This window comes from Papaver somniferum, unplaced genomic scaffold (genome assembly GCF_003573695.1).
Source record: "Papaver somniferum cultivar HN1 unplaced genomic scaffold, ASM357369v1 unplaced-scaffold_128, whole genome shotgun sequence".
In the NCBI taxonomy this organism is placed as follows: Eukaryota; Viridiplantae; Streptophyta; class Magnoliopsida; order Ranunculales; family Papaveraceae; genus Papaver; species Papaver somniferum.
This window is the reverse complement of record NW_020621936.1, coordinates 9,978,423-9,993,063: the sequence shown is the minus strand read 5'-3', so window position 1 is coordinate 9,993,063 and position 14,641 is coordinate 9,978,423. Positions and strand designations below refer to the sequence as shown.

At 37.4% G+C, this 14,641-nt stretch overlaps 3 protein-coding genes across 4 annotated transcripts; 2 read left to right on the top strand and 1 right to left on the bottom strand.

Moving 5' to 3' along the window:
• Positions 1-244: 244 nt before the first annotated feature.
• Positions 245-6,125, top strand: LOC113332023 (VQ motif-containing protein 9-like). Of its 2 annotated transcripts, none has more exons than XM_026578685.1 (2): positions 245-1,542; positions 4,050-6,125. In XM_026578685.1, exon 1 carries the CDS (start codon positions 462-464, stop codon positions 1,512-1,514), a length of 1,053 nt encoding a protein of 350 aa, XP_026434470.1. In that variant the 5' UTR covers positions 245-461; the 3' UTR covers positions 1,515-1,542; positions 4,050-6,125. The 2 variants fall into 2 exon arrangements, with proteins under 2 accessions (XP_026434470.1, XP_026434469.1); XM_026578684.1 differs by lacking the exon at positions 4,050-6,125 and adding an exon at positions 1,658-1,775.
• A 1,024-nt stretch (positions 6,126-7,149) lies between these two features.
• LOC113331937 (14-3-3-like protein) lies at positions 7,150-9,584 on the top strand. The gene is made up of 4 exons (XM_026578572.1): positions 7,150-7,706; positions 8,434-8,556; positions 8,895-9,011; positions 9,246-9,584. Exons 1-4 carry the CDS (start codon positions 7,230-7,232, stop codon positions 9,297-9,299), a joined length of 771 nt encoding a protein of 256 aa, XP_026434357.1. The 5' UTR covers positions 7,150-7,229; the 3' UTR covers positions 9,300-9,584.
• A 3,238-nt stretch (positions 9,585-12,822) lies between these two features.
• On the bottom strand, positions 12,823-14,353 carry LOC113331743 (VQ motif-containing protein 9-like). The gene is made up of 2 exons (XM_026578387.1): positions 13,056-14,353; positions 12,823-12,940 (listed from the first exon to the last, which is right to left on the bottom strand). Exon 1 carries the CDS (start codon positions 14,134-14,136, stop codon positions 13,084-13,086), a length of 1,053 nt encoding a protein of 350 aa, XP_026434172.1. The 5' UTR covers positions 14,137-14,353; the 3' UTR covers positions 12,823-12,940; positions 13,056-13,083.
• Positions 14,354-14,641: the final 288 nt, after the last annotated feature.

The following is a 14,641-nucleotide window of genomic DNA, read 5'->3' as shown; positions in this document are numbered from 1 at the left end:
AGTGGAAGAATGGCAGTGGTCCTGTATAACTCCTCCATGAATCCACTACAAAACCAGTACAGTCATCTGTCCAAACTAAGAATTCTTTTCTTTCATAGTTTTCTAAAAGATTCTTATTTTGACTTTGACCAACTCATGACCCCATCATCCCCACTCATGAGAAGAAGTGATATCAGGCATATAAAAACAGTACTTGTCCCCCTTTAAAACCCTTTAATTCACCTTTTTAGTACCAACACCATAACGTAGATATAGAAAACAGAATATAAATGTAAAAAAATGAGAAACCCTTCGTTTCCTTTTGTACTCATCTTGTTCTATTTTAAAGCTAACATTTTTATTACAGAGACGTATATCATATATATAGATAGATAACAAGATCTAGAGTGAGAGAAAGGTGAGTAAGCAGAGAGCAAGATCTGTGATAGTCTCTGTAGAAGTTCAGAGATATAGAGAGAATAATGGAGAAAAGCTGTCACTCATCATCTACTTCTGGAGGAGATTCTATAACCAGTAGCAGCACTAATAATAATAACAATAATAATAGACAGAACCCAAGTGATCATTTTCTCAAACATCTCAATAAAATCTCTCATAAGATATCCAAACAGCCAATCGTTAGAAAACCCCCTTCTCCTCCTCCTCTTGATCAGCACAATAACCACCATCAAAATCAAAATCAAAATCAAACTCAGAGTTTTCAAAATCAAACTCAGAGTTTTCAAAATCAAAATCTTCATCAACAACAACAGCAGCAAAGTCAAACCCATAGTCAGAATCAAGAACTACAGAACCAACATAATCAGCAGTTACAGCAACAACCACCTGTTTATAATATAAACAAGAGTGATTTTAGAGATGTAGTACAGAAATTAACAGGTTCACCAGCACATCATGATAGATTCTCAACACCACCACCAATACAACCACCTAAACCACCAAGTTCTCGTCTTCATCGTATTCGTCCACCACCTTTACAACCACCTAGACCCACTTCTCCACTAAACAACCCCGCCGCTTTCATACCTCAACCACAACCTCCTCTTCCGAATACAAACCCTAACTTCAATAACAACAACAACAGCAACAACCCAGGCAGTAGTAGCTTTGGAGGAAGACAAGTAACACCATTATCACCACTACCACCATTTCCATCTGTACATGGTGCAGCAGAATCACCAATCTCTGCTTACATGAGATACCTTCAAAGTACAACACCAACCCTAGATGCAGAATCAAGAAAGTTTATTGGGTTCTCTTCAGTTCCACCAATACTTTCACCTAAATGGAATAATCAACCAAACTCGTTTTTTCAACAGCAACAGCAGCAGTTTCTTCTTCCTTCGCCCAATTCAATGGCTAATTCGCAGTTTCCGATGCCTAATTCGCCTTTGGGATTCGGATTGCTATCTCCAAGTTTGCTTTTTTCGCCTACAAGTGGTCAATTAGGGTTTCCTCAGTTCCCTCCTTCACCAAGGTTGCCATTGCTGAGTCCAAGATGGAGAGGTGTTTAAAACATCATGATAAATTTATGTTTAAAAGGTACGCCCTTTGGCCCTTTTCTTTTGCTGTGTAGTTTTTTTTTTTGTTTTTTTGTTTTGAAGATTGATAGTTTTTGCTTTTTTGGGTGTTCTTTGTGTTGTTACTGTACATGAAGATTTGTATTACAAGTAGGGTGTTATTGGAGAGGGAAAAGGATCTAACAATAGTCAAACTTGAATTCTGTAAATGGATGTGAAAGACATTAAACCCCTAAATTTGTTTTTCATGTTGAATTTGTTGGAGATATTAACTTCTTTAAATTTGCATTTGTGTGTTTCTTTTGTCATCAATTTGCTTGCATGTTGATATTCATGTAGTCCAAGATATTTGACTGCTGCACGGTATGTGTTTCTGAGGGTATTAAGGTAATCTAATTTCAAATTGATAAGGATATTAAAAAGTAAGTACATATTTATTGATGTATAAGGATATATTTATTGAGTGTCAAAAGTAGGGACATATAAATAATGTACCCTTGTGTTAAATTGGATTTCAGGGTGAATGTGTGTGTGGTAATCTGTATGAAATAATCTTATGGATATAGCAGGGGTGTTGGTTTGAGCTGCAGTTGTAGATGTTAGAATTGTTTTGGTGGTGAACTGAATATGGATTGCAGTTCATGAGATTAGTGTTGATATTGTTGAACTGGTGGAGATGAGATGCTAAAATTATACATAATCCCAGCTGAAATAAGAAGTTTTGTAATGGTGAGAATAATGTTAATGTTATAAGAATTGTGCTGCTGATTCTAGGTATTGGTGTGAGTTGGGTTGGGAAAGTAGAAAAGATGTAGAAATAGTGAGAATGACAGTGGGTAGTCTTATTGAAAGCTTGTAGTTACTGCAATTGCAGGTAAGCTGAGTTTAAAGTTGTAACTGAGTTATGGAGTATTGTTTTTGATTGAAGGTGTTATATTAATTTTGTAGACATAGAATTTGTGTAGCAATGTAAATGAAGAAGTTGGTATTCTAGAGTTAAGAGTTTTGGTATGTTGCACAGTGATTATGCATTAGAGTTCTTTGGCCTGAGAAATGGCTCTGGCCTGTGCAAAGGCTTTAGCCTTAAACCTTTCAGATCAGTCAAATGTCTGATTGGCTTAGCTTCCCTGACTCAACTATCTGAATGAGTTGACTCATCAACCAGACCTGACCAGACTTGACTCAATGGACCTTGACCGATTTGACTTAGTTGATCATTTTACCTTGACATCAGACGTGGACTGTTAGTTGACCCCTTTGACCACCAGTGACCGTTAGTTGACCCAGTTGGGTCAGGCCTTGTGTGATGGGCCGATGTAGTGGGTCGTGCCGGATCAGGCCCATGGGCTTGGGGCTTAAAGTCAACTTTCCAATTTTGTTGAATTTGACCCTTTATGGTCCATATTAGCCTTTGGTTCCTTTTACAAAGTTGGTAGATCTTCTTAGGACTTGTCTAGTGGACTATAGAATCAATCTAATCGGATTAGTAAACTCTTAGTTATACTAAGGATAGAGAATGAGTTATCATAAATGAGTTTAGAACCATTAGATAGACTTGTTATGAACCTTGTATGAGCCTTTTGGCTGAACTCTTGGAGTGCTTATGTGATTAATAGTTAGTCTATATTGACAACGATCGGTTTAAAAGATGAACCATCGGGTTGAGGATCTCGAGGTAGGCATGGCTTGTCATCAATATAGGTGGGAATTGTGTAACCTTCTTGTAATCATTAAGTTTCTTTTCAACAATGAGCATGATGTGCCTTTACTTCTTGTGAGCATAATTGTGTGTAATTGAATGGGCATGAGTTGCGATACGCGTTACCTAATATCCCTGCAGGGAGTGTCTATGGTTTCCACATGGCTCCTTGCAAGTCTTATTCAGCACGGGAAGTATAAATATTATATAGCACGTGAAGTGTAAATAGTATTACTTTTTATTTTTTTGGTAATGTTTTATTCAGCATAGGAAGTGTAAATATTACTACGAGATATTTGGGTAAAACGGTCATATGCATATCATAATTGTTTGATCTTAGAGATTATATTATGGACTGCTAAATATGCATTTCTTCCTTAAATACTATAATTTCTGATGTTGTGCTCGGTGTTTGGTGTTAAGGTGTTAATTGCCTTTCTATATTGTTATATTTTAATTGTTTATCTTTTAGTAGCATGTTAGTGGATTACCGAAAGTTATATATTTCCATTGGTCACCCCTTTGGGATGATGTGCTCACTCGTTCCCACTTCAGTTTTAGTAATCAGAAGAAATGGTGCACGAAGATATCCGTTTTCGTAGATTAAAGTTTTTAGCGAACCGAAGATGTTTATTTGTCTTTTATGTGTGTATTCTTTCTTTCTTTGTAAAACAACACATTATTATATTCATATCACTCAAAAGATCTTCATTTATGTCATATCAGAGCGTATGGGTTTGTTTTTTGGATTAGCTTATGAAATTGAATTCTTAAGATCGTTAATCTAGATTTGATGTTTCAATGAAGTTATAATCATATTAGCTAAGCAGGTGATTAGGTTGGGGCGTCAAATATTCCAGATTCCGATCAGAATCTTCGAATGGAGATACTATTCATGCTCATTTGAACAATTCTGGTAATGGTCATCGCTCTTATTTTACCACTCCCTTCCTCTCTATTGATGCATTTGATGGAGAAATCCCAACATTGTCTGAACTAGCACGAAGGCAAGAGATTTTGGCAAGAAACGTGAATTGACAAAAGGGAGAAATTGATAATTTGTTCAACTGCATGGTGGATTTGACGAGAATTTAGGGAGCTTAAGTGGTGGAGCGTTCATCTCCTGACACCACTGATGCCCATCCTCAAGCCAACAGTTTCACTACTTGTGAGAAACCGGTGGATAAGGAAGTTACACATCTAATTGAAAATTTATGTGAACTCCTGCACTTCTCCAGAGATCAGTGCACAAACACATTTGTTGCACTCAACCAAATACCATATGATGTGCAAATAAGTCCGTCGTATCTAGCAATTGAAGAAGTATCCATGGTGTCCGAACATTCAATAATCAATATTACCTTAACTGAAGAAGACCGAATGGCAAAAGAAGAACATAAACGAGCCTTGTATGTGACTGCTTTTATTAAAGACTCCGAATTCGAAAGAGTTATCGTTGATAAGCGCTTCTACCAATCTTATTTCTATAAAGACTCTCAGAGCGGCCAAAGTCGCACAAAGCAAAATCGTTCATCATCCCATATTGATGACAGGGTTTGAAGGAATCCAGAGCCATACATACGGGTATGCCTATGTGGATCTGAAAGTGGGACCTATTCAATCAACAATCAAATTTCACGTGATTGAGGAAGAGCCTGACTATCATATGATACTCAGACGGTCGTGGCTCCATGATAAGAAGGTTGTCCCTCGATATATCATCAATGTATGAAGGCTCTGTTCAACAACAAGATCGTCCGCGTTGCAGCTTCATCATCTCCTTATGCTCCAGTTTATGATGTCGAGTTCCTCGAACCTCAAAAAAGCATCCCTGAACCTCCAAGCAAGATCTACAACACTCCGCTCCTAAACTGGAAGTCCATCAAGAAAGCTGTCGACAAACCATCATCTTCAATGGATAATGTTAGATCCTCCAAGTCACCTGACACACCGCTCAAGCATCACCATGATCAAGTCTCAACTCACGATCATACTAAGAAGGGATCTACTTTATAACCTGCTACGATGCGGAAGGATCATTCACCTACGATACAGATATTAGCAATTAACAGGGGAGGTCGATGAAAAGTCTCCCCGTCCTGAAGAGTCATGTCAGAGCGAACAATCGACTGATGAAGAAATTCAAGATGCTCCACGACAATTGCAAGATGACACTGATTCCACTACTGATGATCTTGAAACAATCAACATCGAAACGGAGGAAGATCCAAGACCAATTTTTATTAGTTCTACACTATCACCAGAGGAAGAAACGGGATTGATAAGCCTGCTGAAGAAGTATCAAGATATTTTTGCTTGGGCGTACGAGGAAATGACCGGGTGTGGACGACAAATTGGTCACGCATCACTTGCACATAATTCCCGGCTCCAAACCTGTCAAACAACCGCCCAGGAAGTTCAGGCATGAAGTCGAGGAACAAATTAAATTTGAAGTTCAGAAACTACTAGCATCTGGATTTATCAAACCCATTCAACACCCGACGTGGCTGGCGAACGTTGTCCCGGCCGGTCAAGAAGAAAAATGGTCAAATCCAATTTGTGTAGATTTCAGAAATCTGAACAAATGTTGCCTGAAGGATGACTTTCCCTTACCCAACATTAACATGCTCGTATATGCAACCAGTGGTCATGACATGTTCTTATTTATGGATGGATACATTGGCTACAACCATATCAAGATGTATGAGCACGATGCTAGCAAAAGTGCGTTCCGAACACCACTGTGATGCCTTTCGGATTGAAGAATGCAGGTGCTACCTATTAACGAGCAATGACTGCTATCTCTCATGACATGATGCATAAACAAGTAGAGGACTATGTCGACGATGTGGTTGTCAAATCAAAAACTCGATCATCCCACCTAGATGTTTTGAGACAAGTCTTCGAAAGATGCAGACTAATTGGGACTAATTGTTTCTTTCCATTTGTTTCTGATATAATTGATCGTATTAACAAAATTTCTTTTTTTCTTTGGTAATTGAAATGTATTAAACAGAAACCAGAGCCTTACAAACCTGGGGAAGGCTCTCCCCATTACATCATCCAGCAAAATAGGAGACACAAAAATTGGAGGGTTCTATAACCATTTATCAGTATACACATCATTTGCAGTTTTCGTAGCAAAAAAAAATCGCTGCATAATACTTTCCTAATACTGATGTTGAAACCTAATACCATCAAAAAGAGACATATATCTAATGTCAAAAGTAAAACTTCAAAAACCACAAGCTCTCAGTATTTACCATTACACAGATGTACAATAAGCTGAGAATCACTTTCAACCTGTAATTTCTTAATGCCAAGGTCTAGAGTAAGTTTCAGACCATCTCTAACCGGCCAAAGTTCAGCCAGATTATTGCTATTATGATAGATGTACTTGTAAAAAGCAGCCATAAAACTTCAATTATCCCCGCATAGAACTCCAGCACCCTATTCAACAAAATTTCGTATCAACGAAATTATCATGCACAACGCTTTTCTTTCATAAGAAAAACACAGGAAAACGTATTGGTCCGGGACTCTTACCGAGGTCCGAGGCCCATCTTCAAGACCGAGGTATTAGGTGCACCCACTTGACAAGAGATGACCATCATCCATCCATCTTCAAAGACGATAAGTTCGAGTAGCATTAATAACCTATTCTATAAAGTAGGTGAACAAAAGTTCTAATAAACATAGGATCCAATACCATCAAACCAGCTAAAACCACTTCAAAAAACAACAAATAGTAATGCCAACTGGCCGACAAATGACACGTGGTCCGCATAAGAGAAACGTCTTTAAGTTCCATTTTTAGCCCCCTGTCCCCTTTTCCAGTAATAAACCGACGGTTATAAACAAAACATCAGATTCAAATGAACGGCTAGTGTCCATTCAGTTTCTCCATTTATTTTCTTTCTTTTTTTCCACCTCCCTTGTTTTCTTCTTCTACATTTTTATTCTTCTTGATCTCGAAAATTTGCTAGCAATTCAGATCTGAATTCAAATCAATGACGTCACCAAGAGAAGAATTCGTTTACATGGCGAAACTCGCCGAACAAGCCGAACGATATGAAGAAATGGTTGAATTTATGGAAAAAGTAACTACAAAAGTTGAATCAGAGGAACTTTCAGTTGAAGAGAGAAATTTATTGTCAGTTGCTTACAAAAATGTGATTGGTGCACGCAGAGCATCATGGAGAATTATTTCATCAATTGAACAGAAAGAAGAAAGCCGTGGTAACGAAGAGAATGTATTGACCATTCGTGATTACAGATCTAAGATTGAAACTGAACTTTCAGGCATCTGTGATGGGATTTTGAAGTTGCTTGATACTAGATTGATTCCGTCTGCATCTTCTGGTGATTCTAAAGTTTTTTATTTGAAAATGAAAGGTGATTATCATCGTTATTTGGCTGAGTTTAAAACTGGTACCGAAAGGAAAGAAGCTGCTGAAAGTACTCTTTCTGCTTATAAATCTGCTCAGGTTTGTTTTCTCTCGTTAAATCTTAATCTTTAGTGTCTTTCAAGGTTCGGCTTTTTTTTTAATCACTCAAATTTTAAGATTTAGGTTAGTGTTAGGGTTATAGAGATCGGCGCATTTGTGTGTTTATGATTTACGGCTTTTGTGTTTCTTTTGCTTGTAATGTTGTAGGATCTTATTTTCGTTACAGATAGGTATAAGGTTAACAATTGTTCCGCTGTTATTATCTGTGGATTAGGGGTTTTATGATTTCCTTAAGAGTAAATCTTGTAAGATATTATTTTATGACAAATTGGCGTCTGTTTGTTCAACTTTTCGTGCATAATATTATGATTTTGATGTAAGTCTTACGGTTATGGGTATGATACTCGTTGCTTTTTATGTATGATTAGTTGGGGTTTTGTGGTTTATGTTAAATTCGACCCAGAAAGGTTTATTTGTTGAAAAACTGGTTCAAAATCGTAATGATTTATGTTATTTCGATACATGGTGATCCTAGGGTTTTGATCATTGCCTTCTTATGTTTAAACTTTCACAAATCTGAAGCTATTCCATTTTGATTCATTGTAGATTTAGGATAAATGTGGTTTTAAACTTAGATGTAGTGCGGATATTTTGTAATTATTATTCTTTGCGGACTTATGCAGCTATGCTTGCGTAGGAATATGTTCACTGCATCTTCTTGCTTTGGTATTATTGCCGCGTCTGATTGTAATGTTTCTCTGTGCAGGATATCGCAACTGCTGAACTTGCACCCACTCACCCAATCAGGCTGGGACTTGCTCTTAACTTCTCCGTCTTTTACTACGAGATCTTGAACTCTCCTGACCGTGCTTGTAATCTCGCCAAACAGGTGATAAGTTATTCTCATTTGAAACTTTTACATTAATTTTTTGTTTTCACATATAAGTATTCTAGGGTTGGTCTAATTTTTTTGCGATGAGTTGAATACTTTTCTTCATTTCTACTGTTTTCATGTTTCGCTTTGATGGTCTCCAAGGTGACTTTATTTTCTGAAAAGCAGTGGAAAACTTGTCTTGTGATTAAAGATCCCTCATATTGGATCCTCATTAGCTGATATTCTGTACTCTCGGGTGTGGTTATGATTACTTAGCCCTTGCACTCGGTCGGTTTGAAATCACTTTTATATCTTTTTGGACTTGATCCTTTATGTACTACGTTCTTGAGTAGGCATTTGATGAGGCTATCGCGGAGCTGGATACCCTTGGTGAAGAATCATACAAGGACAGCACTCTAATTATGCAGCTCCTTCGTGACAATCTTACTCTGTGGACCTCCGACATGCAGGTATCATATTTACCCTCATTTTCTCTGAGACATCTCACTTTTCAAATTTGCCTATTCTGATTCTCTCCGATCATCATTTTGTTTTGTGGGTCAATGTAATCCACTTAGTATTCATGAAATGCTGCATGTTCTTCTCGTTATAATGCCGTAGTGCTGACTGTGACTGCATGTTCTTCTCGTTATAATGCCGTAGTGCTGACTGTGAATTTCATGTCTGATTTGATTTTGATTCAGGATGATGGTGCAGATGAAATTAAAGAAGCATCCAAGCCTGAAGATGACCATTAATGATAGTTTACCACATTTAGGATCTCACCTCTCCTCAGTTTGTTTTATTAATAGGAGAAGGTGCTTGCTTGATACACAACTCCTCTAAGTCTATTTATTAATTATATTAAGGAGTTTAGTTATTGGGTTTTGTTAGTTTGTCATTCTTCTTATCCCTTGTGCTTTTCTTTTCTCATCTCATCTTAATTCTTCTCTTAAAAGAGTTTGAAGTTGTATGTTTATCTGAATCTGTGTGGGAACTCGGTTTTATCTAAATTATCTTTTAAGATGATCGTGTTTGTTTAATTTGACAATTTAGCATTTACATTTTGCCAACCAATTTGTTTAAAAACTGCCTCGGCCAAGTGAGCAAGAAAGCCCATCCAATAGGGGCCAAGGGTTTACTGAATGCCTATTTTTGTGCTGAAAGGCACCGATTGTTGTTACCAGCCATACTGTTAAACAGGTGAATTGAATTAGGTCAACTCCTAAAGAAACACAAGTGAAGTACTCCTAGATTAGACTGACCTCAGTGACCAAGTTAGATTAGCGGAGTCGATGCTCTAGAAAACAGACAAGCTGGTCCAGGAAATTAGATAACCTATCAATACTAGAAACTACAGAAGCTGGTCCAGCATGCAATCAAGTCCAGGAATGATGAAAAACACTGAAAAGCTCCTCAATTCAAGTTACAGGGGATAGGAGAGTACTCTCTGCACCAAGACTTCCGGGAGACAGATTCGAGACTCAAGCACTCCACTCCTTTCAAATGCTCTGCCATAATTTCCCAAACACTGTTTTGATCGATGATACTAAGAAACCATGGCTGACTATTCACACTTGCTAAATTCACATCGAGTCACTCTATGTCCGTAACTTTAACGAGAACTCTATTATGGTAAACAATATGGTGATTAGAGGATCCGTAACCACAAAATGGAATCATGCGAACGTCCATGACTACTTCGATTAAAGAAATTATCACTCAGTGGAACGCAAATCTCATATATCGGAACTATATCTACCTACATGGGTTATCGCATTAGTTCCTAAGAAGTAAATACTTCCATTTTGAATATAAATCCATGTAAGTACGAATTTCGAAGGACCAACAGGTGAAATGATAATCTCAATTTCCCGTTCTTCTACAGGTTGAACCTGATTTTAAAATGTCATCTTTTAGCACGTTGAACACTCTATGCTCTTTCTCTAATGACCCTGACATCCACAGCATATCACTTCAGTATCCACGGACATCCTAATTACCTTTGAACTGAAACTCTGTTGTGCTAAATGCGGGCAAATTACTGAATGAATGGTCGAAAAGACACCACGTTATCACCAACGAGTTAGCAATCTAGTGGCGCATAATCTAGCATTTTAGAATGTTGTTTTTACAGAACGGCGCGCACTCAAGGAGCTAGCTAGTCTTGTGTTTTGGTACCAACTTTTGCCATGCTTAATACGAAACTGAGAACTCTTATGAATTCCCCTTCTCTTTATACCAGCCACCTGTGTTCTATCTACAAATTTTCTAAAATTTTATGAACATGCAAAACTCAGAATAACAAGGTAATAGAGAGGAAAGCACTGAAGTACTGAACAAATTAGCCAATTAGAAACAAAAATTACCCAGAAAACTGATCAGTCTTTATGCGTAAATTAATCATCTTTACAAAGAACAAAAATATAAATTCTGCAGAAATGTTTTTCAACCTTCCAGGTCAAAAACATATCTAAAACATGCACCATAGATCAACTTTTAGAAACCAACAAATGCTTAATTTTTCTCCACGGCCAACGACACCACAAAGGTAAAAAGAAGTCCCAAGAGTGACAACAAAAGTAACTTAATTATGAGAGGGTTCTATATCCGATAGAGTAGTGTTATCCCGCACGACCTTACGGGAAGTTATCCCGCTCAAGCGGCTTTTTTACCGTTAGATCATGCTAAAATCCAGATCTAACAACCTTGAACCCTTTAGGGGAAATGGTGGGTCCTTTCCTGAAAGAGGTGGGTCATTTCCTGAAAGTGGTGGGTCGTTTCCTAAGTGTGAATCTAACCGTTGATTTAATCATCCAACGGTAAAAAAGCCGCTTTTGCGGGAAGCCATCCCACGTATTCGAAGTCTTGACATATGCATATAACTAAGACCTCTTAAAGCTGCCAAGAACATAGATATCTAAACAAAGCACGACGACCAAATCTGATAAATCCACCAAGAATATCATACTTCCGTGTTCCAGTGCATCATTCATGCACGGGTCTACCATCACCTAACTTTCTTATTAACATCATAAGAATCTCTATGTAGGCTAAGACAGAGAACTTCACTCTCTACAACTTAAGAAGCAACAAAGAACAACTAAAATTATGATAATTATAAATTCCTTTTTCAGGCAGGTCAGCTGAGCTGCACTCAAAAGTGTCTAACAGGGCCAAATCTTCAGCAGATAAAAACTTTGTGCTGTTTCATTTTGGGTTACTGCTGACATTTGAAGCTGTCATGCCAAAGTTACTGATTACTCAATATTAGAACAGCTGACATTGACATTGAACAAAATACTTGTAACACCCCGTATTTCAAAATACAAGACAAATGATCATGTAGTCTTTTCCAATTTTTCTAAGAAAAGTGCATACCAGTCTGGTAACTTGTTAACATTCTGCTCAAATATGACCTTGCTTGAAAGTTAAAAACATTAATGTCAACAACTTATACTAATCCTGCAGTCAAGCAACGACGACCATAGACTTTAGATTGAGAAAATTAGGAACATCTGTTACCAAACAATCAATCCCAAGCTATGTAAATATTAATTACTCAGGTTTCAATTCGGCAAACTATATCAACTTTGTTTTTGATCCTTCAATATCCAAAGATTACACTCGACTTTTGGCGAAACGCATATCCTTTGCTACACATTTTTATGAACTAACTAAGACTAGGATTACCATCATGAGACTCAGTTTAATTATGAACTTATAATCTTCACTACTAGCTTTCATCACCCACTCATCTAAAGTTCGACTTTGGACAACGTATAGCCAAGTTGGAATTTCTAACACCTTCAACAGGATTCTAGACCTCAATAAGTAGGATAACAAAAACTCACACCAAATTTGCATAATATCCATTCCCAATCTAAAGTTTTTAATGGAATCAAATACAGAATTTCTGCTCTACTCAAATTCGTGCTCAGAAGATCTCGCTATACACAGATTTCTTAAAGATGAAGTTCAAACATCCTTCTTCCTAAACATGATACATCTATGACCTTGGAAGAAAGCCTTAAAGTTGACAAGAACATCAAAAATGCCGGCTTATTTACCACTTCAAACAATCCAAATAAATAGACAACAATTGGACAAAGGATCTGATTCCAATCTCTACACCCTTTAGACATGTCCACGTTTAATCTCAGAAACACATACCGTGCAGCAGTCAAATATCGTGGACTACATGAATATCAACATGCAAGCAAATTGATGACAAAAGAAACACACAAATGCAAATTTAAAGAAGTTACTATCTCCAACAAATTCAACATGAAAAACAAATTTAGGGGTTTAATGTCTTTCACATCCATTTACAGAATTCAAGTTTGACTATTGTTAGATCCTTTTCCCTCTCCAATAACACCCTACTTGTAATACAAATCTTCATGTACAGTAACAACACAAAGAACACCCAAAAAAGCAAAAACTATCAATCTTCAAAACAAAAAAACAAAAAAAAAACCTACACAGCAAAAGAAAAGGGCCAAAGGGCGTACCTTTTAAACATAAATTTATCATGATGTTTTAAACACCTCTCCATCTTGGACTCAGCAATGGCAACCTTGGTGAAGGAGGGAACTGAGGAAACCCTAATTGACCACTTGTAGGCGAAAAAAGCAAACTTGGAGATAGCAATCCGAATCCCAAAGGCGAATTAGGCATCGGAAACTGCGAATTAGCCATTGAATTGGGCGAAGGAAGAAGAAACTGCTGCTGTTGCTGTTGAAAAAACGAGTTTGGTTGATTATTCCATTTAGGTGAAAGTATTGGTGGAACTGAAGAGAACCCAATAAACTTTCTTGATTCTGCATCTAGGGTTGGTGTTGTACTTTGAAGGTATCTCATGTAAGCAGAGATTGGTGATTCTGCTGCACCATGTACAGATGGAAATGGTGGTAGTGGTGATAATGGTGTTACTTGTCTTCCTCCAAAGCTACTACTGCCTGGGTTGTTGCTGTTGTTGTTGTTATTGAAGTTAGGGTTTGTATTCGGAAGAGGAGGTTGTGGTTGAGGTATGAAAGCGGCGGGGTTGTTTAGTGGAGAAGTGGGTCTAGGTGGTTGTAAAGGTGGTGGACGAATACGATGAAGACGAGAACTTGGTGGTTTAGGTGGTTGTATTGGTGGTGGTGTTGAGAATCTATCATGATGTGCTGGTGAACCTGTTAATTTCTGTACTACATCTCTAAAATCACTCTTGTTTATATTATAAACAGGTGGTTGTTGCTGTAACTGCTGATTATGTTGGTTCTGTAGTTCTTGATTCTGACTATGGGTTTGACTTTGCTGCTGTTGTTGTTGATGAAGATTTTGATTTTGAAAACTCTGAGTTTGATTTTGAAAACTCTGAGTTTGATTTTGATTTTGATTTTGATGGTGGTTATTGTGCTGATCAAGAGGAGGAGGAGAAGGGGGTTTTCTAACGATTGGCTGTTTGGATATCTTATGAGAGATTTTATTGAGATGTTTGAGAAAATGATCACTTGGGTTCTGTCTATTATTATTGTTATTATTATTAGTGCTGCTACTGGTTATAGAATCTCCTCCAGAAGTAGATGATGAGTGACAGCTTTTCTCCATTATTCTCTCTATATCTCTGAACTTCTACAGAGACTATCACAGATCTTGCTCTCTGCTTACTCACCTTTCTCTCACTCTAGATCTTGTTATCTATCTATATATATGATATACGTCTCTGTAATAAAAATGTTAGCTTTAAAATAGAACAAGATGAGTACAAAAGGAAACGAAGGGTTTCTCATTTTTTTACATTTATATTCTGTTTTCTATATCTACGTTATGGTGTTGGTACTAAAAAGGTGAATTAAAGGGTTTTAAAGGGGGACAAGTACTGTTTTTATATGCCTGATATCACTTCTTCTCATGAGTGGGGATGATGGGGTCATGAGTTGGTCAAAGTCAAAATAAGAATCTTTTAGAAAACTATGAAAGAAAAGAATTCTTAGTTTGGACAGATGACTGTACTGGTTTTGTAGTGGATTCATGGAGGAGTTATACAGGACCACTGCCATTCTTCCACTCTATGAGCCCAATCATTAGCTCATAGCCATGACAGAAATTGGCA

What these genes read in the sequence shown, in the direction of transcription:
- LOC113332023 (XM_026578685.1), top strand. Translation starts at nt 462, where the DNA reads ATGGAGAAAAGCTGTCACTCATCATCTACTTCTGGAGGAGATTCTATA.
- LOC113331937 (XM_026578572.1), top strand. Translation starts at nt 7,230, where the DNA reads ATGACGTCACCAAGAGAAGAATTCGTTTACATGGCGAAACTCGCCGAA. An exon ending in CTGCTTATAAATCTGCTCAG is followed by an intron (nt 7,707 to 8,433) that starts GTTTGTTTTCTC and finishes TTCTCTGTGCAG; the next exon opens with GATATCGCAACTGCTGAACT. An exon ending in TGTGGACCTCCGACATGCAG is followed by an intron (nt 9,012 to 9,245) that starts GTATCATATTTA and finishes ATTTTGATTCAG; the next exon opens with GATGATGGTGCAGATGAAAT.
- LOC113331743 (XM_026578387.1), bottom strand. Translation starts at nt 14,136, where the DNA reads ATGGAGAAAAGCTGTCACTCATCATCTACTTCTGGAGGAGATTCTATA.